Here is a 27,294-nt window from a genome sequence, read left to right on the forward strand (position 1 = left end):
GTTACAGGTGTGAATTTGTGAGTGACTGGGTGAATAAGTAAAAAACAAGAACCACTGTAAATACATTATAAAACTGATGATAAATCAGGCTGATGTCTTTATGGAGTCTGTTTCTATCTAAACAACTAATATTTGTCCAGTTTTCAACTGAGCCTTTTAATCAACTCTGTTTTCGCCTGATCTCAGTGAGAAAGAGCGAATGTGACAGCGCTCTCAGTTTTCCCTAAATCAATCCTAAGCCTTTAAAACTATTTTCTTTGCTGGTGTTTTCCCTGTATGTAAATATATACACCAGAGCCCTGTCAGGTGCCTGAGTAATTACAGTCACAGCCCCTCAGTGTCATTAAATCGGATCAATTCTGCCCACCTCCCCCACCTCACTCTTCTTCTGCCCCGCTTAATTCAGAGCTACTTTCAGGGCCGCTCATGTGATCGATGAGCTGAGGTGCAGAGAGGAGTCAAGAGCCATGTGAGAATCAAAGAGGAGATTAGGATCCAGAGACCAATCAGAGGACAGAAGAGCACCACTCTCTCTCTCTCTCGCTCTCTCTCTCTTTCCCTCTCTCTCTCTCTCTCTTTCCCTCTCTCTCTCTCTCTTTCCCTCTCTCTCTCTCTCTCTCTCTCTCTCTTTCCCTCTCTCTCTCTCTCTCTCTCTCTCCCCTAAAGTGATAGTCAGACCGCAAATCAGATTTCCAGTTTTCCCCTTCTCCATACACACCTAGTCACCCAAAGCATATTCCTTTTTCAGTTGTGCACTGGAGCTGAAGACTGAAATGAGAATGGAAGCTTACGGGCCCCGATTATGAACCACTGAACTAAAGCATCGCACACTTTATATCACACGGAGTTCAGCTAGATGTGTCATAGGGTCTCTGCCACTCTCTAATTTCCTGTTAATTATTAAAAAAAGAAAAAAAAACACGTCACGTAGCTAAAATTAAAAAGTTAAAGTTAGAAAGTTAAAGAGAAGAACGACGGAGGGACGTAGAGAACGAGAGAAGCAGTAGAGGTAGGATGAAAGAGAGAGGGATGGGAGGGAAGGGAGAGAGAGAGAAAGTAAGAGAGGATTTGAGAGTGCGCTGGAATCAGTCAGCTAATGACCTGACACATATCGACAGCTCGGTGGGCTTCCCTTTGTTCCTCTCTATTCCCTCGTCCTCCGTAATTCCCTCATCCTCAATAATTCAGCAGCCACACAGCGCAGGAAAGGTGAGGCTCGTTAAGACAGACGGCAGGACGCCACGCCTAATTGGTGTGTGACTACGGAAAGGCTAAGTCCTACACCCCTCCCTCTCCCTACTTTTCTTCAATCTCTCTCTCTCTATTTCTCTCTCTCTCTCTCTCTCTCCACCTTTTCATTCTCTCTCTCTCTCTCCACCTTTTCATTCTCTCCCTCTCTATCTCTCGCTCTCAAAACACCTCTAAGAGGTCAAACACTCCTTTCTTTCTCCGTCTCTCGATTTTTCTACTTCTCTCTCCTGTCCCGTCTCAGCTTGTCTCTTTCTTCTTCTTTTTATCTCTCTCTCTCTCTCTCCTCCTCTCCCTATCGCTCTCTCCTCCTCTCTCTCTCTCTCTCTCTCTCTCCTCTCTCTCTCTCCTCCTCTCTCTCTCTCTCTCTCTCCTCTCTCTCTCTATCTCTCTCTCCTCCTCTCTCTCTCTCTCTCTCTCTCTCCTCCTCTCTCTCTCTCCTCCTCCTCTCTCTATGTCTCTCTCTCCTCCTCTCTCTCTCTCTCCTAGTTCGCTCTCTCTCTCTCTCTCTCTCTCTCCTGTGTGCAGTTTCCTTGGACTCACACCTGCGCCACTGTGCTGCCCTTTTTTGAAGTAATCAAATGTGGAGAGGGGTTCACTACAAATGAAAAGAACTGCTTGTATTCCCAGTGTGTTTTTTCTGTCGGGTTTTTGTGCCCTGAAAAGCTTGCGATAAAAGGTTAAAATAGAAAGAAAGAAAAACACAGAGCACAGAATATAGACACTAGACTATAAACAGATCAGCCATAACTTCATAACCATCTTGCTTCTACACTCACTGTCCGTTCTCTGCTCCACTGAACACAAAGGAGCACAGTGTATTTCTACAATTACAGGCTTAGTCCGTCTGTTGCTCTGCATACTTTGTTTGTCTAATTTCTTTCTGTTCTTCAACACAGAGCAGGTATTATTTGGGTATTGGATCATTTAGTGGTGTGTTAGTGTGTGCTGTGTTGAACAGGATGAAGCAAATGGACAGATGGATGAATGGATGAACAAACAAACAAATAAACAAAGGACATAATAAACAACAACAACAAACAACCTAACCTTATATCAGCAAAATGCTAATATTATACAGTCATGAAGTATTCATACGTTTTCTGTCTCAACTTTTTATAATATACTTCCAGTATTTCAGGCATTTGGCAGATGCTCTTATCCAGAGCGTAAGAACAATATGCTAAATGCAACATTAGGGGTCTTGCCCAGGGACACTTTTTTTGTATAAGCTAGGGCAGGAGGACAGGAGTGTTACCTACTACAGTGTGGGCCATTTATATGGATACACCTTAATAAAATGACAATGGTTGGTGATATTACCTTCCTGTTTGTGGCACATTAGTATATGGGAGGGGGGAAACTTTTCAAGATGGGTGGTAATCATGGTGGCCATTTTGAAGTCAGCCATTTTGGATCCAACTTTTGTTTTTTTCAAATGGGAAGAGGCTCATGTGACACATCAAACTTATTGGGAATTTCACAAGGAAAACAATGGTGTGCTTGGTTTTAACATAACTTTATTCTTTTATGAGTTATTTACAAGTTTCTAACCACTTATATGTGCAGCACCTGAAACTACGGATACTGGAAGCCTGTGCTAGCATTTCTCCTGCGGTTTTGCTATCAGTGTGTGAAGAGTGGGAGAAGAGGGTTGCATTGACAATCCAACACAATGGGCAGCACTTTGAACACATTTTATAAGTGGTCAGAAATTTGTAAATAACTCATGAAACTCATGGAACTCATGTTTTGTTGCTGTGGTTTTAATTTTGCAACAATTTCATTGCAGAAGGTTAAATGAAGGGTGTTGTAAGGCAACATGGTCCAAAAATACAGGGTGGGCCATTTATATGGATACGTTTTTTATATGGATACATTTATATGAACACATATTATAAGGAGCGCCATTGTTTTTCTTGTGAAATTCCCAATCAGTTTGATGTGTCACATGACCCTCTTCCCATTGAAAAAACAAAAGTTGGATCCAAAATGGTCGACTTCAAAATGGCCGCCATGGTCACCACCCATCTTGAAAAGTTTCCCCCCTCCCATGTACTAATGTGACACAAACAGGAAGTTAATATCACTAACCATTCTCATTTTATTAAGGTGTATCCATATAAATGGCCCACTCTGTACAGTACCCCAGCAGCTGGATAAGACCATAGTGTTAATATGACATAGAGAGCACATAGAAATATGTTACTATATAGGCACTGTATTAATACAGGTTCATGTATGTCTATATGTCTAAAATTGATCCAGCTTGGATACTATTCAGTTGGGCATACAGTAGACCCATGCATACTTTCAGTAATGGGCCCTAAAATGAGTGTGTGGTACAGCAGCTGGCCTCGTAACCCCTCCTGCAATATCATTTAGACAACAGAATAATTGCACTCTTTACAGGGTAGAATTGTTCTGTCTGCAAAATGCATTAAATAACAGATATTTGCTGCTGCTAGTAAAATATTATGCCTCACAGTAAGCTGATTATTAGTGCAGCCCTCCTCGTGGTGGTTTTAACAGCCTCAGATAGCCTGCCATCGATTCTAATGCTCCTGGATCCCAGCACCAGAGCTGGGGAATATTTGGGCTACAGCACAAAAAGCATTTATTAGCAAAAGCTGTGCCGGCTACTTATCAACATGGGCTGAGCTAGAGCTGCTAGAGCTGTGTTTAAAGGGCAGAAGTGTTAATGTAGAAAACCTACAGAGAAAAACATCGAACCCACATTCAGTTCAGGCTCGTCAGCAGTTCTCCAGCGCAGCTAAACTGCACTGAGTGCGTTAGTCTTTAAAACGCCCATGACCATCAATGGGGAGAAGGGGTATCCCACAGAGTTCTCAAAATCTGTGCAGAATTAAATGGTCAGGAGCTAAACAAAGTTTCTCAAAGTGGTTTCATTCAAAACGCACTGTTCTAGAGAAACCTGTTGAGTCAGAATTGTTCACAGTGGTGGTGATTGGAGCCAGAGGTCTGCAGTATTTCATACCCTTAAAAGCCCTTCACATGAAGTTAAAAATAGATTCTGGTGTGAACTGTTGTTTTGTTGCTGTGGTTTTAATTTTGCAACAATTTCATTGCAGAAGGTTAAATGAAGGGTGTTATAAGGCAACATGGTCCAAAAATACAGGGTGGGCCATTTATATGGATACGTTTATTTATATGGATACATTTATATGAACACATTTTATAAGCACATCATTGTTTTTCTTGCGAAATTCCCAATAAGTTGTTGTGTCACATGACCCACTTCACATTGAAAAAACAAAAGTTGGATCCAAAATGGCCGACTTCAAAATGGCCGCTATGGTCACCACCCATCTTGAAAAATTTCCCCCCTCCCATGTACTAATGTGCCACAAACAGGAAGTTAATATCACCAACCATTCCAATTTTATTAAGGTGTATTCATATAAATGGCCCGCCCTGTAGAATGTTTGTTTTTCTATTTTTCTGTCTTCTTATTGGGCGTCATGTTGGAGCAAGTTGTATCACTGTCACACAGCTCCGAGATCGTAGGGTTGTGGATTCGAGTCCCGCTCAGGTTGACTGTCAGTGAGTCAGTTTTATGTGTTCTCCCCGTGTCCCCATGGGTTTCCTCCGGCTGCTCCAGTTGGTGGGTGGATTGGCTACTCAAACGTGTCCAAAGGTGTGAGTGAAAGTGTAGGTGTTTGTCGCCCTGCTAAGGACTGGCGCCCCCTCCAGGGTGTATTCCATCCTTGCGCCCAGTGATTCCAGGTAGGCTCCGGACCCACCGCGACCCTGAACTGGATAAGCGTCTGAATGAATGACAATGAATGAATAAATGTCTTGTTAATCAAGACACTCATAGGTTCATTTATCATTTTAAATATCACGTAACCAACAGCAACGCAATGGCACTCAGTGACACTTCTACACTGACAGACAAAAGAGTACATGCTTTTATTAAGTGCAAAATATTATGTAATATAATAAACCCAGGTTAGGGAAGTGGGCTTCTAACCAGAAGATCCCAAGGCAGGTCATGACTGTAGTGCCCTTGAGCAAGGCACCTAACCCACCACTGCTGACTTATGTGCTCACTGTCCCTTACTGTTCAGGAGATGAAATGGAGCATATGAAATCAATGCACTCAAAAGTTATGGTACAATTATGTTCCCTAACTAACAGTACTAAATATATAATATTTGAGGGTACCACTGCACTGACAGTTTCTCAGAGAGTGCGTAAAGCGCTGGATAGCACCCATTTTGAAGAGTTTTGTTAAATGTGAGTGAGGGAGTGAGCCACTCCAATAACAGTGAGGTACTTCACAGCTATACTAACCCAACACAACTCACTTAACACCACTCTGTCAATAACATGATGTTAAAAACTGTGCTTAAGGCTAAATATAAGCAAAAAAGACCATTTCAAAACAATTAATCATGTGTAAATATCTCCAGAATCAAGACTAGCACGATGTGAGGGTTGTGGATTATGGATTGGTGGTCCTCATGGTGGGATTTAAATGCTACTTTGTACAATAAGTGTAGCTTCGTAAAAACAAGCCCCACTAGTGAAGAGTGCTGCACGCTGCTCTTACAGGGCTCAGCTGGGAGGCTGCAGCTCCTCACTGTACTCCTCCAATTAGGAGCTGATTACTGGAGGGGGAGAGCAGTTTCCTTCCCTCTCAGCCAATCAGAAACACCGCAGCCTTATGAGACACCAATGCCAGCAGGGTCTCAGCACTGGAGGACCTGAGCTCAATGGAAACAAGAGGAATTCTCATGCTCCTAATCTGTTAAAGCTTCAACAGCCCTGAACTGCAGCTTATTGCTTTCATAAAATGTGTGTGATGATATACAGTGATAAAATATACCAATGTTCAACACATCATTTATTACTAATAAGATTCGCCAACAGCTTCTGTTCACCAAGCCGTTCAGGGTGTTAACAGTAGGCTCCAGTTGCCAAGCTACATAATGATCACACATTCTTCTGTGAACAGCGTGATTTTAATAACCTGGTGCATTATTACAGAATTCAGCTGATGGGTGTGATGTCGCTGAGATTGACTCTCTGACTGTAGTCTCATTCACATCCAGCTCTAAACGAAGAGTTCCATTGTTGGTGTCCCTTGATATAGACTTGTTTACAGCTACTGTACGTGATGTGAATATGTTTATCACTGACGTACATCAAGTATGAAATTTCATTTACGAGTCAAACCCACAACAACATTGGTAATACACCAATGGCGGCATGGTGGTGCAGCAGGTAGGACCTGGAGGCTGTCGGTTCAAGCCCCAGTCCAGGAGTTTGGTGTGTTCTTCCTGTGTCTGCGTGGGTTTCCTCCAGGTGCTTAGGTTTCCTCCCACGGTCCAAAAACACACGTTGGTCAGTGGATTGGTGACTCAAGTGTCCCTAGGTGGGAATGTGTGAGTGAGTGTCGCCTTGTGAAGGACTGGCGCCCCCTTCAGGGTGTGTTCCTGCCTTGCGCCTAGTGATTCCGACTGGGCTCCGAACCCACCGCGACCCTGAACTGGATAAGTGGTCACAGACAATTAATGTATTTGTTTTTACATAGTTTTACATCCCCAGTTGTATCATTGGCAACTTCAGGACTTCTACTTTTGGTACAGCTTTGAACATAAATCAGCCAATCAGAGTTTAGCAGCAGGGTTATCTGTTTTATAACAATGGATTTTCTTCTCTCATGCACAGATTTTAGTTGGTGGGCTGGAGTACTCTCCTGGGACTCTCCACATCTACTCGGACAGCACGCTGACCCTGCCAGCCATCATTGGGATCGGAGCGGGCGGCGGAGTGCTCCTCATTGCTATCATCGCTGTCCTCATTGCCTACAAAAGGAAGACCAGGGACGCTGATCGCACACTCAAACGCCTGCAGCTTCAGATGGACAACCTGGAGTCCAGGGTGGCACTGGAGTGCAAGGAAGGTGAAGATATAAAGCTAAACCTCTCCTTTAGTCATTTCAGAATTAGCTCCTAAAGGTATGTAGTCCTGATACTCCATATTAAAGTCCCAAAACGTAAAAGCATTCACTTGTACTCGCAAAACTGTGAGGGAGATTTCATTTTGCCACGTGTCATGTGCAACTACAAAAATGACAAATGAAACAAATTAGCAGCACAAGCTTTCATCATCAGTATCATTAGCTCTGAGCTGTAACTGATCATGGGACATGGCAGACAAGGCCCGACTCTTTAAAGCTTCTGCAGTGTTTACTTACAGACATTTTAGCTTAGACACTGCTGCCAGCACTGGACAATTATTGTAATATTAGTGTACGGGAAAGTACATAGATTCAAATCTCACTGTGCTTGGTAAAGCCTTATTAAGGGACCATAGGACCACATACTAAAGTGGCTCTGACCAGATCTGTCTCCTCAAAGCTCAGAAAACGGATGTGTTTCAAAGGTCAGCCCGGGAGTGTGAATGTGTGTGAAGGACATTGTGAATATACTTAAAGTGGCTTGGTCTGGTTTGGAAATCTGATTTATAGTTCACACCCATTTCAGCTCTGGACTGACAGCAGAGTCTAGGGCTGTAGGGCTCTTCATTTTGACATGGTTTCAGTGACTGTGCCATTGATAAATGAGCCATGTTTGCAATGGCCCCCTACTCACTATTCCCTTCATTACTCACTATATACTGCACATTAATAGGAAACTGAATTTAGGAGGGTAGTGTATGATTTTGGTCATGACATTAGGCCGGTTTGCTCATTACTGTCTGATGCATGAACATTATTATCATCATGATACTAATCCTGTATAACCACTGTGTTAAAAAAAAAAAAAAAATAATATATATATATATATATATATATATATACACATATATACAGTGGAACCTCTACTAACGAACGCCTATACTAACGAACTTTCCAAGATACGAACCAGGCATTTGAATATTTTTTGCCTCCACCAACGAACCACGACTCTAGAAACGAACCCGAGCCTCCGCCGACCCGGCGGCTGGAAATGGCCACTGCCCCCAATAGGCGAGTCTCCCAGCGCCCAGACTGGAGTGAGCTTTTAAGATTAGCAAATTGTAGCTTTAGCAATTTAGCATTAGTGTAAATAGCAGACATTGAAATTCGTGCTAAGTTAAGCCGTATCTACGCTTCGTCTCCCCACATTCACCCGCCTACTCTCCGTTATTCCACCCACCCCCCACCTCCCGTCATACAGCCAGTGCCTGTGTTACTCCTCCAGCCAGTCGTCACGTCTTCAAGGTAGCGATGTGTAACCACTTAAAACCCTTTTATTTCTTTTTTATTACTGTTTCCACTTTATTTCTCTTTTATTTTTAGTAACGCTACATGTATTTTTTTTACTAATTTGAGAGTGTTGTAAACATATATCAGTGCAAAAAGGGTGACTTTCGGGGTGGGGGCTGGAACGCATTAATTGCTTTTCCATTATTTTAAATGGGGAAAATTGACTCGAGGAACAAACTTTTCCACTTACGAACCGTGTCACGGAACGGATCAAGTTTGTAAGTAGAGGTTCCACTATATATATATATACACACACACAGACACACGTTTTAACAGATCTGTGTAGAACTAAATATGTGAATCTTTAACCCAAACCAAAGTCCTTGTTTAAAAGACTGCACTTATAGCATTAGCCTCAAATGTAAATGGAAGCCATTTGGACAAAAGTGTCAGCTAAGTGTGTGAATGTAAATATGTTGTGTTGACAGGCCTCTAGCCACTTGCTGTTTGCGTAGTTCCAGTATCGCCCTCTGAAAGCCGAGCTGACAGACCTGATGGGGAGTTAAAAGCTTTTTAATTGGCTGCTAATGTTTTAATGCAGTGATGAAGCCTGAACCCAGTTCACCACATCTCTGAAGCTGTTTAATTACACTATATGTCCAAAAGTCTATACACACCCTTCGCAAAAAGACTGACGTCAGCTACTTTAGCAAAACATGGAAAATGGAACGCCCTGAAACAGCTGCACATGAATTTAATGAATCGAGCCCAATGCCGAACGTGGGCTAGAGGGGTATATCTCTCTTGGGAGTATGTTTGTGAGTTGGAGCACTAATTATCATATATATATATATATATATATATATATATATATATATATATATATATATATATATATATATATATATATATATATATATTTCCAAGGAAAGTTTGGATTAAACAGTCCACAAACGTGTGGCTATGTCATGTATCTGCTTCATCAGCTCTGCTTCCAAAGGCCGAGTGCGAGAGGGTCTCTTTGGACACGAAGCTTTGAGAAAGCACTCGAATTCACACTGCACTTTTTTCTCAGAGTCTTTCACCCCTTCACATCTTTATCACACTGCGGTCGTTTCATAACAGCCTGGGTGTGTGTGTGTGTGTGTGTGTATGCATATGTGTGTGTGTGTTTAATGCAGCAGGCCTGAAGTTTGACGCAGTCTTTGTGGAGCGATTGAACTGGGTCATGGCGTCATAATGTCCTCATCCTTTGAAGCTGGTTTTATTCGTGGGTTTAGAGGGATCTGCTCTGTAGCTTATGCAGCCGCAGAGCCGTGCTGAAGATGCATTAATTTAATGCAGAAATAAGGAGCGCGTCTATCTGTTTCAGAGGACTTTTACGCTGTGTTTTCTGAGGGATGTTGGATCTCCAGATCATTAGAAATTTTACTAGTTCAACATGAAAAACACGATAAAGCAGTAGTCCATTATTCCACATTGCTTTGGACCATTTCTATGAATCTCTTCATCTTGAAATCAAAATATGCTGTTAAATGAAAAAGTGGATCAGACACAGCAGTGATGCTGGCGTTTTTAAACCCCTGCTGGACTGAGAATAGTTCAACAACTATTGTCTGTACCTTTAGATCTGTAGATTTAGCCGTCAACGGACAGTGAGTTTGTAATGTTGTGGCTGATGAGTTTGAAAAACAGTGGGAAAATGTCTTCGAACCCTTCTGACCTCCTCCTTTTCTTTACCCAGCCTTCGCTGAGCTACAGACCGACATCCAGGAACTGACCAATGACATGGACGGGGTGAAGATCCCCTTCCTGGAATACAGGACCTACACCATGAGGGTGATGTTCCCCGGCATTGAGGAGCACCCGGTTCTGAAAGAGCTGGATGTAAGTGAACCGACTGTAGCAGCAGATCTCTGCTTTATTTCCCTGTGTCTGTCTGTCCCCAGGTGTTGTCTGATACTTAGATGTGCAGTAAGTAGGTTGCCAGAACTCTGAGCACTACCCCCCCCCCCCACCAACACACACTTTTTCTTCTTTTAATCCCGCTGCCAAACAAGAAGGAAAAAAAAAAAGCTTGTGGATGTGTTTTAAAAAGCTCCCCTAAGCTGCAGCACTGCACCAGCGCTGTCTCAGTAGTGTACTTCACAGCAAACGTGCAGCTCTCTGCACGCTTTTTAATTAAAACCTCCGGCACACACACACACACACAAATCAGCAGCCCCATAAGTCCCCCATGGAATAGCCGTCTCAAGATGTGCCTTCCAAAAAAAATGTTTTGAAAATAGTCAGCAGAAAAGAACAAGTCCTTCAACAATGACAGTTTTTTGTGCCTTGACTCAGATTCGACAGCAGCCAGTGAGGCAAAAAATGGCAGACTTATCCTTCACCATTGTTCTCAGCTGTTTCATTCACCCCACTGCCTTCCTCAGCACCACCATGTGATTTGTTCTTGCTTCTTCTTTCTGTTGCTTGTGTCTGTCGTACTACACCCTCTCTCTCTCTCACAATTTTCCTCCCCCACCCCCACTCCCTCTCTGTCATTTCCCAGTCTCCAGCAAATGTGGAGAAGGCCTTGCGTCTTTTCAGTCAGCTGCTGCACAATAAGATGTTCCTGCTGACATTCATCCACACCCTGGAGGCCCAGAGGTCTTTCTCCATGCGTGACCGGGGTAATGTAGCCTCCCTCCTCATGGCGGCGCTGCAGGGCAGGATGGAGTACGCCACCGTGGTGCTCAAACAGCTTCTGGCTGACCTCATCGAGAAGAACCTAGAAAACCGCAACCACCCCAAACTTCTGCTCCGAAGGTAAGGCATCCCAACCTGCCCCTTTCTGGAGCTCTGTAGCAGCGGGTTTTAAATCTCCAGCAGCAGCTGACGTTTCCGTTGTCTCCCTGTCTTGCAGAACTGAATCTGTGGCAGAGAAGATGCTCACCAACTGGTTCACATTTCTCCTGCATCGCTTCCTCAAGGTTTGTCATAGATATTTCTGCTTTAAAAGGATCATTCTGCGAGAAAAATATCGGATTTACCCAGTGGTTTTCCGGAGGGGACGCCTCGGGGCTTTTGGAAAAGAAGCCGCTTGCTCTTTATTTCTTTTCAGCTAGAAGCAAAAGGGTTAAACTCTTGAAACGCCCAATGGAAATGTTTAGGGTTTGTCCAGTGCATTGTTAATGACTTTGGGAGTAGAACGTGAAATATATTTTACAGATTCAAATGTTTGTGTTTAATCTTCAACACAATTATTGTATCTAGAACCTTAGTAGATTTATCAGTGTTATGTTTTACTAAGTACTGCAGATACTTAACCTCAACTCAATCACACACCTCAAGGTAAGATACAGTGACTCCTAAGTGGTACAGCAGCCTAAATCCCCTGTACATGGGAACACAAATGGCTGTGACAGTTGTACTTGACGTTGCACGGACTTTATCCTGTCAGTCCTCAGATACAATGTCTGGGTAAATTCAGAGTGAGCTGATGTGTGAATAGAGCCGGTAATGTCCCGGAGAATTCACATGTGTGTCCCATGCATGCACTGCACAGGTGCTGCCCCATGCCTAAACCACGCTGAACATTTCCACGCTTTTTAAATCTCATTTTTTCAGGAACCTAAAACTTTTCCACAGTTCTGTATGTGATTTCTGACACAGTTGACTTTATAACACTTATTATTTTTAAGATTAACCAAAGAACAAAGAACAAAATCTGAATTGACCATATTTGATTGTAGGTTTTTTGCTTCACTGATCAGAAACACACCTATTCTTTTTTGCATGAATCCCACCTCGGTGCTCAGCTCTCTCAGCCCGCTGCCTCCAGGCCGGCGCATTTGATTTGTAAGTGCAGATTTGGCTGGGCTAACCCAGTTGAAGTGGTGACTCACGATGGAGGTGTTATAAATCCAGCTCAGGCCTAGCCTCAGGAACGCCACGGTTTCAGCTCAGGCCTGAAACGAGCCCTCCGAGGCCGGCATGGGCGCTCCCTCAAACCCACATCCTGTCAGGTGGCTCCACAGCTCCGGGCAAAATGGCCGCCCTTACCCGTGTGCTACGGTGGCTCTCCTCAGAGCAGGACGCTCACATTAAGGCCGGCAACATCAGGCCCTTTGTGCTCTCCGGGATGGAAATGCCCCTCGGAATGCAGTTCTGGCAGGATGCCAAGTGTATTTAAGTCCCATCAGCGCAGATGTTAAAGTGTTTTGGCCACAACCCTGGCCTCCAGGAGTAATTACTCCAAAATGCTTCCACTAGCTTACTTAAGGCCCTATCGCAAAATGCCGCCACATACATCCATCCTCCGTCACTGCTCCATGGAGATACTGCCGTCTGGAGCCCAGCACGGGAAAAGTCTCTGTGCCAAAAACAAAACTGTGGAGAAACTCACCAACTCACCAACACCAGCCTCTGTATTAATCACAGGGGCTTTTTTACAGATCTGTTAGCATTTCTCACAGAACATAGACTCTCTCTCTCTCTCTCTCTCTCTCTCTCTCTCTCTCTCTCTCTCTCTCTCTTCTCTAGCTCTCTCTCTCTCTCTTGCTCTCTCTCTCTCTCTCTCTCTCTCTCTCTCTCTCTCTTCTCTAGCTCTCTCTCTCTCTCTTGCTCTCTCTCTCTCTCTCTCTCTCTCTCTCTCTCTCTCTCTCTTCTCTAGCTCTCTCTCTCTCTCTTGCTCTCTCTCTCCTCTTGCTCTCTCTCTCTCTCTCTTTCTCTCTCTCTCTCTTCTCTATCTCTCTCTCTTTCTCTCTCTCTCTCTCTCTCTCTCCCTCTCTCTTCTCTAGCTCTCTCTCTCTGTCACTGTTTCTCCGACTCTCTCTCTCTCCCTTCTCTAGCTCTTTCTCTCTCTGTCACTCTGTTTCTCTGACTCTCCCCCTCCCCCCCTCTGTCCCCCTCTCACTCTTTCTCTCTCTCTCTCTCTCTCTCTCTCTCTCTCTTCTCTAGCTCTCTCTCTTGCTCTCTCTCTCCTCTTGCTCTCTCTCTTGCTCTCTTTCTCCTCTTGCTCTCTCTCTCTCTCTCTTTCTCTATCTCTCTCTTCTCTATCTCTCTCTCTTTCTCTCTCTCTCTCTCTCTTCTCTAGCTCTCTCTCTCTGTCACTCTGTTTCTCCGACTCTCTCTCTCTCCCTTCTCTAGCTCTTTCTCTCTCTGTCACTCTGTCAGTCTGTTTCTCTGACTCTCCCCCTCCCCCCTCTGTCCCCCCCCCCCTCTCTCTCTCTCTCTCTCATTTTCCTGTTCACCACCTCTTTTATGAATATATTTCTTGTTATAAAAGTTCACTGGGCACTTTTTCTATTCCACCCCCACCTCTCTCTCTCTCTCTCTCTCTCTCTCTCTCTCTCTCTCATCAGCCCACCACTTCTAACCCCCCGCCCCCCCACCCCCCACCCCCCCCCTCTCTCTCTCTCTCTCACCAACCGCCCCCCCCCCCCCCTCTCTCTCTCTTGTGAAGCAGGGTGTGAATCAGGATGTCAGGCTGTAATTAATAATGTCAAGCTGATCTTGCCTAAGGACTAAATAATGGCCTTCCCTCAGTATCGCTGCTTAGTCATCAATAGCTTTTAAGTGGATAATTGGCGAGTTCTTCGCTCCTTGCAAATGCCATCTAAAAAGGAATGTGATTGGGCATCTAGAGTCACTTGTCTCCCTCATCATCATCACTCTACTGCCTCATTTACACACACTCCTTTTGTACCTGTAACTCCACCTCGGGTGTTATTTTTTTCCTGTCTGTCAATCAAGGAATGAATGCATGTGCCCTGTGTAAAAGGGCAGAGTTGTTTTTAATGCACGCTTAAAACCAAAATGACACATCTGTGTAATATTTAACTAATGTTCAGGGGCTCGGCTTGTGTTTTTCTGATGAGAGGGTTTTTACACCTCACCAGTGTTTTCTAACACCTCTCTCTCTCTCTCTCTCTCTCTCCCTCTCACTGTAGGAATGTGCTGGAGAGCCTCTCTTCATGTTGTACTGTGCTATAAAACAGCAGATGGAGAAGGGTCCTATCGATGCAATCACTGGAGAGGCGCGCTACTCCCTGAGCGAGGACAAGCTCATCCGGCAACAGATCGACTACAAGCAGCTGGTCAGTGTCCAGTCCACTCTCCACTGTCCACTCGCTCCTTCCCCCTAAATCCCCCTGCCAGGCTCACACCCACCCCCATCCCGCAGCACTGAGGCCAGGTGTTAGACTTCAGCTCAGTAAACAAACATGCGTCCAGGCAAAAAAAACGAAACCAGAGCCAATGATTTCCCTTACAAATTTCTTATTAGAAGGTTATTGCTTATCAAGCCGAGATCGATCTGTGTGTTTACAAGCCGGAGATGCTCACTCTCAGCTCCCTTTGACATTCAGCCAGAGGAAGGCTAGTTTAAAGTGCAGCACGTATCGCCAAACTCACTATTATTCTGCACCCGCCGCACGCTCCCTTTCCCCTGGTTATGATAGATGAGTTACTAAGGTTTCAGCTCCTCCACCGCCTCTGAAATATATACGGCCCTCAGAGCTCAAATGCCAATCAGACAGATGAGGCCAGGCCATGTAGTGAATAAAGAGAGGGGGCATGGAAAAAAGGAGAAAGAGGAAACAATGGGGAGTATTTCCAAATAAAACATCACTCAGTTTAAATGGAGTTTTTTCTGTATTAGACATTGCTATGGACATTGTGCCAAGGACAACTTTACGGAAACATGTGTGACTAGGTGCGTATTTATTTAAGTATTTAAGCAGTCATGGTGAGTAATGTCAGAGTTAAATCTTTTTTTTTTAAACCTTGTCTTGTTTGTTTTAACACAAATTATTCATTCATTCATTATCTGTAACCCTTATGCAGTTCAGGGTCGCGGTGGATCTGGAATCAATAGGCGCAATGCGCTAATACACCCTGGAGGGGGCGCCAGTCCTTCACAGGGCAACACAGACACACACACACAAACATACGGACACTTTTGAGTCGCCAATCCACCTACCAACGTGTGTTTTTGGGCCGTGGGAGGAAACCGGGGCACCTGGAGGAAACCCACGCAGACACGGGGAGAACACACCACACTCCTCACAGACACTCACCCGGAGGAAACCCACACAGACACAGGGAGAACACACCACACTCCTCACAGTCACCCGGAAGAAACCCACACAGACACAGGGAGAACACACCACACTCCTCACAGACAGTCACCCGGAGGAAACCCACACAGACACAGGGAGAACACACCACACTCCTCACAGACAGTCACCCGGAGGAAACCCACACAGACACTGAGTATATTGATATAACAAATACAAATGAACACCAGCTCTCTAAAATCTTTTGCTGTTCACTTCAGTTCATTTTATTTGTTCACTCTAAGGACACCTGCAAACATCTGAATGTTCCTGTTCACCTGTGTTTGTTTGCGTTGGTGTACCCTGGTCTCTAAGCTTAAACGCAGTTCATAAATGAAATTAATCTGTGATTGATTAAAGTTCGGTGTTGTGTGCCAGTGCTGCTCGAATGAAGACTGAGTCAGAGGATGGGTCTGGGCTGATTTTAAAAGCTGGATGATTCATCTGGATTTGTTTGTTTGCCCGTGAGCAGTTAGAGCTGAGACATGGTGCTGGAAATGTGTGTGTGTGTTTTTTTAAGAGATTTTAGAATGGTTAGGGTTCGAATTCTCCAAATGGTTCTTGAACGTATGTCACCATGTCTTAACGAAGCACACCAGAGACCATCCATGTAAACACAACACCTCTAGAATATACAAAGCAGCTTTTTACACCAGCCAAGGAAACACACTGAAGTGTCACACTGCACTGATGCTCTAATCCAGGATATATACTCATTTTATTTAAAATATGGAGGTAGCTTCTGATTGGTCAGTAGATAATTTGTGTTAGGGTGGCACTGTGGCGCAGCAGGTAGTGTCGCAGTCACACAGCTCCAGGGGCCTGGAGGTTGTGGGTTCGATTCCCGCTCCAGGTGACTGTCTGTGAGGAGTGTGGTGTGTTCTCTCTGTGTCTGCGTTGGGTTTCCTCCGGGTGACTGTCTTTGAGGAGTGTGGTGTGTTCTCCCTGTGTCTGCGTGGGTTTCCTCCGGGTGACTGTCTGTGAGGAGTGTGGTGTGTTCTCCCTGTGTCTGCGTGGGTTTCCTCCGGGTGACTGTCTGTGAGGAGTGTGGTGTGTTCTCCCTGTGTCTGCGTGGGTTTCCTCCGGGTGCTCCGGTTTCCTTCCTTCCTCCTACATTCCACATTGGTAGGTGGATTGGTGATTCAAAAGTGTCCGTAGGTGTGTGTGTGAGTGAATGTGTGTGTGTTGCCCTGTGAAGGACTGGCGCCCCCTCCAGGTAGGCTCTGGACCCACCGCGACCCTGAACTGGATAAGGGTTACAGATAATGAGTGAATGAATTCTGCTCTGAATATCATTGTCACTAACATAAAAGTAAGACTGATGTAGATATGAGAGTGAGATAATGAAGAACATGTGCTCGAGAACTTTACATTTATAAGTGTTTTTCCACACGGTGTAGTTATATTTGTACAAAGCAAGGCAAGTTTATTTATAGAGCACCTTTCATACACAAAGTCAATTCAGAATCAAGAGAAAGAGTAAAAAGCAATTAATTAATAAAAAGACTTGCAGATATCAAGTTGGAGTTGGACCATGACGTAATCATATCTTCCAGCTCCTATAGGGAGCCACCATGTGAGGTTTTCTAACATTCGGGGGAAGCATTTGTGAGTTATAGCTGTATTTGTCTGAGTTTTGGAATGCAAGCTCCACCCCTGTTTTGGGGCGGAGTCTGGAAGCCACACAGTAATGAAATTCCCAAATTTGTGGAATAACTATTAAAGTTCAGGTTCTTAGGATTCTGCTGATACCATATATATAAACACTGGGCAAAAATCTAGCGACTAGTTTGTGCTCGAATATTTGTGTGATTTTGCATATAAAATCAAAGTGGGTGGAGCTTCTAGGTCCTTGAGGCTTTTCTTGTAGGGTCTGACCCAAGACCAAACATCAGCTGAAGCCAGAGAGAAAATGAGAGAGAGTGATATCTAATAAAATAACACATAATGGGGTACCTAAGTGAGCTTAATTCCTTTACAGTCTCAATGTCCCGCTCTAAGCCACAGGAGAGCAGTAGCCTTTCAGTGGCGGTGTATCCAGGATGGATCAGCTTAGAGCAATCAATACACACTGCAGTCATGCAGATTTCTTAGTAGTTACTCTTAAAGACACTGTCCTCAGGGACTATCCGTAAAGGTCAAGGCCCAGAGGACAGCTTCCGACTGCTCTTAGAATCCCGTTCATTACCTTAAAGACTGATCTTAGCTTAGCGTTACAGACTTCATAGTAATTACTCATACGTAGCCTGTGGGATTATCTTCATTATAGAGAGAAATAATGAAAAATATGTGTAATAAAAGATGGTAAACAAGAACAAAAGCACAGCCCATTCTACGCTACACACATGAGTTTCTGGTGTTTGAATGTAGCCCCCTGTCAGCCGTCCTCTTCTGTGTGAATTCTCAGTGTCCCGTTTGACCCAAATCTCAGCTTTGTCCCACGTATTAAATCTCTGACTAACTCTGCATTTTCTCATCTTCGTGGTATTTCAAGACTCCATCCTCCTCCTTTCTTTAAAGAGGCTGAGATCCTGGTGTATGCCTTCACTGCATCGAGGCTAGATTACCGTAATTCTCTGTTTTATGGCTTACGTTCTAATACATTTCACCCTCCTCAGTAGATTCAGTCCTAGCATACGCTAAGAAATCTGCCCGTATCCCCCCTGGTCCTCCGCCAGCTTCCTGGTATAGAACACATCAGTTACAAAGTCCTGCTGTTGACATTTAAGGCCTTCCTCCCACCTATCTGTTCTCGCTCCTAAATCCCTATGCCCTTCCACACAAACTGCTATAGGATTTCAGCTACGGGCAGCAGGTCTTTCAGTGTTACTGCCCCCACACTTTGGAGCTATTTACCATCTTCTGTTCATGTTCCATCTTCAAACTTGGCTCAAATAGTACATTTTCTCATATATATATATATATATATATATATATATATATATATATACACACAGTTACATGTTTATACTATATGTTAGTGTCCTCACATATAACACATTATTCATTCATTCATTCATTATCTGTAACCCTTATCCAGTTCAGTGTCGCGGTGGGTGCAGAGCCTACCTGGAATCATTGGGCGCAAGGCAGAAATACACCTTGGAGGGGGCGCCAGTCCTTCAAAGGGCAATACACACACACACACACACACATTCACTCACACACTCACACCTACGGACATTTTGAGTTGCCAATCCACAGTTTTTGGACTGTGGGAGGAAACCAGAGCACCCGGAGGAAACCCACACAGACACAGGGAGAACACACCACACTCCTCACAGACAGTCACCCGGAGGAAACCCACGCAGACACAGGGAGAACACACCACACTCCTCACAGACAGTCACCCGGAGGAAACCCACGCAGACACAGGGAGAACACACCACACTCCTCACAGACAGTCACCCGGAGGAAACCCACACAGACACAGGGAGAACACACCACACTCCTCACAGACGGTCACCCGGAGGAAACCCACGCAGACACAGGGAGAACGCACCACACTCCTCACAGACAGTCACCCGGAGGAAACCCACACAGACACAGGGAGAACGCACCACACTCCTCACAGACAGTCACCCGGAGGAAACCCACGCAGACACAGGGAGAACACACCACACTCCTCACAGACAGTCACCCGGAGGAAACCCACGCAGACACAGGGAGAACGCACCACACTCCTCACAGACAGTCACCCAAAGAGCTGTGTGACTGCGACACCTACCTGCTGCGCCACTCTGCAGCCCATAACACATTATTATTATTATTATTATTTAAAAAATGTAATAACTGAGACCAATTACATACCAGAATTGGTATCTGCCAAAAAAATTCCATCTTATTTTCATATTTTCTTTTCACAGAATCTAATATTTCATGCACTATGTAAAAGTATAAATATTTTAGTAGCTTTAAACAATAGCACTAAAATGTGTCTTATTTAAAGTTCAGTACAATAATAATTTCTGTAATTGATCAAACAACAAAGGATCATAATGAGCTCAAGTGCAGAAAGGGTCATTAGAAGCTACCTATAAAGTGGGTTCATTGGTTTATGAACTTTTCGTTTCGTGTGTGTGTGTGTGTGTGTGTGTGTGTGTGTGTGTGTGTGTGTGTATGTGTGTGTGTGTGTGTGCTTGTATGTGTGTGTGTGTGTGTGTGTGTGTGTGTGTGTGTGTGTGTGTGTGTGTGTGTGTGTGTGTGTGTGTGTGTGTGTGTGTGTGTATGTGTGTGTGTGTGTATGTGTGTGTGTGTGTGTGTGTGTGTATGTGCGTGTGTGTGTGCTTGTATGTGTGTGTGTGTGTGTGTGTGTGTGTATGTGTGTGTGTGTGTGTGTGTGTGTGTGCTTGTATGTTTGCTAAAAAGACATTTTCATAAACAGCTTAATCTCTCCCAGCGCTGTGATTTAACCGAATCTCACTCTAGACGTCTGAATATATTCCCTGGCCATCTCCATGAGGACTTAGTAATGTGTTGTGTAATTGAGTTTTAATCACAGACTCCTTCTGATTGTGTGTGTGTGTGTGTGTGTGTGTGTGTGTGTGTGTTTGAGGTACATTGGGACTCTGAGGAGAGCTGCAATATCCTTTAGCTAATGATCAGTGTGTGGTGGTAGCTGCAGATGTTGCAAGGGCCAGGTGGATTGTGCTAATGACCTGATTAACACACGCGCCTTCATCATTACAGTGGGATTCTATCAGGGTCCTCACACGAATTTACACGCACTGATAGCATCACGCTGAGGCACTCACAGTGCAAATCTATCAAGACATTAGGCACACGTAATCAGCAGCAGCATCTTTAATGACACTTGGCTTGTGATACGGAGCCTCTCCTTGTGTGTAAACACAGGGAGAACAGGTGAAGTGGTGTGTTCTTGTTTTTCCCTAACGTTGATAAATAGCCTGATACTCAGTTTTAACCAGAGCACACATAGTTAAAAATGCAAAGAACTGCTCTTGGGAGGCATCAAAGATTGGGTATTAATGATGTGTCTGCCTTATCAACCTCTGCTCATCTGGGAAGGCTATACACTACATGCTGAACCATTTCTGTAAGGATTTGGCCACATAAACTGTACTCAGGATAGGCACTGATACTGGATCTCACATGGAGGTATGTGAAGGTACTCGATGGAGCTGCATCACTCTAGAGAACAGCTGGACTGCTTCAGAGCCCAACGTAGTGGGACTTTAAACACTGTGTCCACTCACTGTCCACTCTGTGAGACACTCCTACCTGGTTGGTCCACCTTTTAGATGGAAAGTCTGAGACGGTAGCTCATCTGTTTGTGTCGGTCGTCCTCTAGCCCTTCATCAGTGGACACAGGATGGTTTTGGTTGGTGGACGATTCTCAGACACTGAGGGCTTCAAAAACTTGAACATCGGTGCTGTGTCTGATCCACTCTTACCGACACAACACACACTAACACACCCCCACCACGCAGAACTACAAAGTGCTCCTGTGTGCTGAGTGGAGCTGAAAGACTGGACAGTGAGTGTAGGTACAAGGCAGGTGTTCCTAATCCAGCGATCGTTCAGTGAAGTAGAAGAGTTGGTGTAGGAGAACATCACATTTCAAAGGGAATTCAGTCCACTTCTGCTTTAACTTCTCTGGTATCATTTTGACAGCAGTTCTCTTTAACCAAGGCTCAGTTACAGAGGCTGTGACTCGGATGTGGAGAGTGCAGTGATCAGAAAACGCTGCTGAAAGCTTTCTGCCTCGCTCACTGCTGACAGCCCTGTTCTACCTGCAGAACACCACACACAAATTCTCATTTAGGGCCAGGTCAATGCTCTCGTCCATTTTGAAATCGATCCGAGTCTGTTTCTAAAAGCCTCTCCATCTGTTTGGGCTGTGAGCGCGTGTGGCGGCAGATGGAGTCTTCAGCAGTGACATCACGCATGATGTTTATATCACTGTGTTGATCAATGGAGCCCAAGCGTGAACGAGTGTGCGGATTGATCCGGGAGGAGCAGGTCGCCCTCCAGATCCACACGGACGCCTCCACCTTCTAATAGAAACGTATGAAGCTCCGGCACACGTCGCTGTCTAGACCTTCCACACAAGCGCAGACGCAGGAAAGGCAGAGGCTTTGGAACTCTGCAGGGGCGAATGCATTTCAGCACTCATCTTATCACCTGTCATAATGCGTTTGCTTCTTGCTGTTTTTAAGCGCTAATGAGTGTTTTCTCTTTCTCTCCACACTTTTCTCTCTCTATATCTCTCTTACTCTCTCTCTCTCTCTCTCTCTCTCTCTCAGACTCTGATGTGTATTCCTCCGGAGGGAGAGGCAGGCACTGAGGTTCCGGTGAAAGTGCTGAACTGTGACACTGTGACCCAGGTGAAGGACAAGCTGCTGGATGCTGTCTATAAAGGCATCCCCTACTCACAGAGACCACAAGCTGATGACATGGACCTGGGTAAGAGCGCACAAAGCAGCATGGCTCTCTCAGACCATTTTGTTAGATAATAATAACGGTTTAGTCCTGGATTTTAAGGCATTTAAAGATGGGCCTATGTTCAGACATAATGCATAAATTCTGTCTATTGGCTATAGATATTGTTAATAACAAATGTCACACTTCTTTACGTTAGTTTTTTTATTTAGTTATAAACACTTTATGGTGAAATGCTTCTTTGGAAATTAAGGGTATGGTTAGGTAGCTTTACTGCAGTTCCATCCTCTGCCCTTCCAGAGAATCTTTACATTAGTTTCCAAGAGGATTTCATGGCTTTCGCCCCTGAGAGCTACAGTGAGGTCATGCTGAATTAAGATGATTATTTCTGGATAACGAACACCATTCCAGTTCATTCCAAAAGAACAGTATGGTGCTCCGTCACTCCAGAGAATACATTTCATCTGATCTACAGCCCAATGCTTATAAGGATTTACACCCCACTAGGTGACACTTGGTGTTGGTCATGGCGAGTTTCAAATCCAGCTGCTCCAGAGCGTTTATACAAACTGTGTATTGTTTAGAAGGGGTGATTACGTGTAAACTTCAGGACTGTGATTGAACAGTGTCAGCTTTCTCCCTCACATCACCAATGGTCGGAGCCTAGGGTGGAGAATTAGCATGGACGGAGGTGACATGTCCCCACCAATATCCAGCGATTAGTGAATTGTCCACCAATAATTTGATCCCTTCTGTCAACATCTCATTAACCGAGAGGTGCAGAAAGGGTTAAATCACGTTCTCTACTCGAGTCCTACCTCTCTGTAACACGTATGGCCAGTGTGATTGGCTGTGCCTTTCCCTGCTGTCACCTGAGACTCTGTAGTTTGGTTGTGAGCAGCGCCAAAACTAGAAGGAAAACTTTCCAGTCATAAGCGAGTGTTACTGTGAGACTCAGGTGCATTGTGGGTGAAACATGGGGTCAAAAGTGAGTGAGGGACGGCAGCAAAACAGAAGAAGGTGGACATAAGGAGCTATTTTTCAAAGAAACGTGTAAGTCACTTAAAGTCAAGTTCGCTAATGAAATGGGTCCATTATAATAACAGCAGGCTAAAGTCGTCTGTAGCTATGAATAACATGGTGTGGAAATTAACTGCACAACCAGCTGCCAATGGTCAGTTTTCTTACAATGTTGTTTTATCACGGAGCAAAGAATTAAAAAAAGAAACAGGAAATGGGGTGGGGGGTGGTCCCCATCAATGTCTACAGCAAATCTACGCCCTTGGTCTGAGCTGTTAAGAAGTGTCTTTGTTATTTCCAACAGAATGGAGACAGGGCCGCTTGACCAGAATCATCCTTCAAGATGAAGACGTCACCACAAAGATCGAGAGCGACTGGAAGAGATTGAACACACTGGCACACTACCAGGTTTGACAACTATGCGCACTCAGTGAGCTCAATAAGTCCAATCCTTCCTCTCTCTGCTGACACTGGAGCGAACAGAAGCATGTGAGAGATACAGATGTCTCTCGTATTAGTTACCGATTCTCTGCTGCTCTCCTCCTCCAGGTGACAGATGGCTCTGTGGTGGCTCTGGTTCAGAAGCAAGTATCTGCGTACAACATCGCCAACTCCTTCACGTTCACGCGATCTCTCAGTCGATACGGTACGTCGCAGTGCCCTCTGATCACCTTCCAGCTCACACACCTATCTCTCTCAGCAGCCGTATGCTGTCGGGTTACAAACTGATCTGGGACCAGCTCGCTCATACCAAGTCCATGACTCTGGCCACTGTGTTGATGAAACTGTAAAGCTGGTCTCAGATCAGTGTGAGCAGTTATGTTTCTGTTACGTGGACACGTTTTAAGTTTTCCGTTTGCACTTAGACAGTGTTATATTTCAAGTTCCAAATTCTGAGACCACTCTTCATTAATATAACAACCAGCCAATGACATCGGGAAAGAAAAAGGTGAGTGTTATGTTTTCAACACAAGATGTATTACAGTTTCTATGAAACATTAATAAATCATATTTGTTTTAGATGCGGGCAGCACTGTGGTGCAGCAGGTAGTGTCGCAGTCACACAGCTCCAGGGACCTGGAGGTTGTGGGTTCGATTCCTGCTCCGGGTGACTGTCTGTGAGGAGTGTGGTGTGTTCTCCCTGTGTCTGTGTGGGTTTCCTCCGGGTGACTGTCTGTGAGGAGTGTGGTGTGTTCTCCCTGTGTCTGTGTGGGTTTCCTCCGGGTGACTGTCTGTGAGGAGTGTGGTGTGTTCTCTCTGTGTCTGTGTGGGTTTCCTCCAGGTGACTGTCTGTGAGGACTGTGGTGTGTTCTCCCTGTGTCTGTGTGGGTTTCCTCCGGGTGCTCCGGTTTCCTCCCAAAGTCCAAAAACACACGTTAGTAGGTGAATTAGCGACTCAAAAGTGTCCGTAGGTGTGAGTGTGTGAATGTGCGTGTCACCCCTGTGAAGGACTGGCGCCCCCTCCAGGGTGTATTCCCGCCTTGCGCCCAATGATTCCAGGTAGGCTCTGGACCCATCGCGACCCTGAACTGGATAAGGGTTACAGAGAATGAATGAAAAATGAATGAATGTTTTAGATGCTATGGATTTACAAGGACTCAATCAGGAAGCCCTTACTGAGAAAAGGAAATAGACCAAAAAAAGAATGCTGCTGCTGTTCTCTGAAAGACTGACTCATCCCAAAGCACGCTTCAAAGACTGAAGTTTTCTTCTAAAAAACTGGAAGGTCCACAATAAGACACACAAAGTTCTGATTAGTGTTAAATCACTGATGTGTTGTAAGCTGCAGAGGCATTAGTTTCTTCCATTCCATTCTAATAAAGGCCTCTTTGGCTGGAATTAAACTGAAGCGTGGTCTCTAACTATTGCTCAGTGCTGTATTTTATATATTTTGAAATATACTGACAACTCCTCATGCGATATTTCTTTTTCAGTTCGTACTGTCTTGTGTGATTGAGCCGCAGAATTGTGTATTTATGCAATCGTTTGAACGCTGCCAAAGTCTGACAGGCTCCACGCTAAACCATCTGCTGGGCAGACGCTATTACACCGCTTCTCAATAAGGGAGATCATTATTCTGTGTTTAATAATTTAGCCACTGTGGTACATTTTGTTTCTGTCGACACTTAATATTCAGGAAGAAAATCACTGGCATTCGTTCAAACGTTAAAAAAAATGACAACAACGCCAGACAGCAATTTCCTTTGCTGAAAGTACACCGTGTGAACCCTCGCTTATCTGCCAGAATGTGTTTGCATTGTGTTTGGATGCAGAGAGTTTGCTGAGGACGTCCAGCAGTCCAGACAGTCTGCGGTCTCGAGCACCCATGATCACTCCTGACCAAGAGACGGGCACCAAGCTGTGGCACCTGGTGAAGAACCACGAGCACACTGACCAGCGCGAGGGAGACCGCGGCAGCAAGATGGTGTCTGAGATATATCTCACCCGTCTCCTGGCAACAAAGGTATTCTCACACCTCGGAGCGCCTCAGCTTACGAAAAACCTGAACAATAACAATGACATTATGAACTCAAACCCTCTACAACAAACCCATTACTTTGGATTTGGAACTGATCTGGTTCCCCAGGTCTGATCACATAGAAAGACTAAACAAACCAGACTCACGGTCCACTCTGTTAGACACTCCTCCCTCGTTGGTCCACCTTGTAGATGGAAAGTCGGAGAGAGTAGCTCAGTTGGTGCTGGTTGTCCGTTAGTCGCTCATCAGTGGACACAGGATGCTATTCTCGGTCCAGCAGTGACACTAAGGGATATGTAAACTTCAGCAGCACTGCTGTGTCTGATCCACACGTACACACCACCAACACCACGTTAGTGTCACTGCAGCACTGAGAATGATGCATTCTTAATAATAAAGGTGCTACAAATAGTTCTTTGAACGATGAAGAACCACTTTTTCTAATAACTTTTAAATGTAAAAGGTGGGACAACTCGAACGTGCCTGAGCTCTAAATAAGGAGCAGTTTTATTTATGATATATTTCAGACTTAGGCAGCTAACAAGAAGCTGACAGGGTGATGTTGTTTCACAGTGTGCAGGTTGGTGGACACGCGACATGAATACCATGATAATCATGTTCTGTGTTGTGTTATCAGGGTACTCTCCAGAAGTTCGTGGACGATCTTTTCGAGACGGTGTTCAGTACGGCTCACCGTGGCAGCGCTCTGCCCCTCGCCATCAAGTACATGTTTGACTTTCTGGACGAGCAGGCGGACAAGAGACAGATCAGTGACCCAGATGTGCGCCACACCTGGAAGAGCAACTGGTGAGCCTCTGACTGTGTCAGCATGTCATGACTTCGGACGCATCTCTGAGTCTGCTGAACGTTTGGTTGTTTTTGTTTTCATTACATTTAGGAGGGACCCTCACTTTTAATGTTGTACTGTTTAATATGAAGAGTGCTGTTTTAAAGTACACAGTGCAACTATAAAAGGAGATGTCAGTGATAATGCAGATTAAATTAGATTTTATTTGTTGTTATATGTGTATTTTTTCTTTCTCTCTCTCTCTCTCCCTCCCTCCCCTTTTCTCTCTTTCTCTCCCCCTCTCCCCCAATCTTTCTCTCTCTCTCCCCCTCTTTCTCTCTCCCCCACCCCCACTCTCTCTCTCTCCCACCCACCATTCTCTCTCTCTCTCCTCTCTCTCCCCCCCCTCTCTCTCCCCCCCACCATTCTCTCTCTCTCCTCTCTCTCTCCCCCACCATTCTCTCTCTCTCCCCCTCTTTCTCTCTCCCCCCACCTCTCTCTCTCTCCTTCTCTCCCCTTCTCCCCCTCGCTCTATCTCCCCCCACCTTTGTCTCTCTCCCCTTCTTTCTCTCTCTCTCTCTCTCTCTTTCTCTCTCCCCTTCTCTCTCTCTCTCTCTCTCTCTCTCTCTCTCTCTCTCTCTCTCTCTCTCTCTCTGTTCTGCAGTCTGCCCTTGCGGTTCTGGGTGAATGTGATAAAGAACCCTCAGTTTGTGTTCGATATCCATAAGAGCAGTATTACAGACGCATGTCTTTCTGTGGTGGCACAGACCTTCATGGACTCCTGCTCCACCTCAGAGCATCGTCTAGGCAAAGACTCACCCTCAAACAAACTCCTCTATGCTAAAGATATCCCCAACTACAAGAGCTGGGTGGAGAGGTAAGAGACACTTTGAATTCCTTTCACTGATTTATCATTTTTACCCTGAAATCTATGGCGTCAAAATAGGTTCTAAAGTTCCGAGAAGCAAAGAAACAGAATCCATAACCAATAAATGACATTTTGTAATTGAGAAAACTTTAATTAATATTGATAATTATA

General features: G+C 44.8%; 1 protein-coding gene across 2 annotated transcripts in view; it reads left to right on the plus strand.

Annotated features, from left to right (window-relative positions):
* Positions 1-27,294, plus strand: part of plxna3 (plexin A3) — a 587,367-nt gene that overhangs the window by 190,175 nt on the left and 369,898 nt on the right. For both annotated transcript variants that reach the window (XR_010795288.1, XM_066643219.1), the window contains exons 20-30: positions 6,946-7,180; positions 10,212-10,354; positions 11,019-11,275; positions 11,373-11,439; positions 14,401-14,547; positions 21,834-21,993; positions 23,294-23,397; positions 23,539-23,635; positions 25,263-25,453; positions 26,106-26,275; positions 26,920-27,132. Coding sequence is in view for 1 of the 2 variants with exons in the window: in XM_066643219.1 (XP_066499316.1) it covers positions 6,946-7,180; positions 10,212-10,354; positions 11,019-11,275; positions 11,373-11,439; positions 14,401-14,547; positions 21,834-21,993; positions 23,294-23,397; positions 23,539-23,635; positions 25,263-25,453; positions 26,106-26,275; positions 26,920-27,132 (1,784 nt within the window). In the remaining variant the exon portion in view is untranslated. The remainder of the gene's footprint in view (positions 1-6,945; positions 7,181-10,211; positions 10,355-11,018; positions 11,276-11,372; positions 11,440-14,400; positions 14,548-21,833; positions 21,994-23,293; positions 23,398-23,538; positions 23,636-25,262; positions 25,454-26,105; positions 26,276-26,919; positions 27,133-27,294) is intronic.

This window comes from Hoplias malabaricus, chromosome 14 (genome assembly GCF_029633855.1).
Source record: "Hoplias malabaricus isolate fHopMal1 chromosome 14, fHopMal1.hap1, whole genome shotgun sequence".
NCBI lineage: Eukaryota > Metazoa > Chordata > Actinopteri > Characiformes > Erythrinidae > Hoplias > Hoplias malabaricus.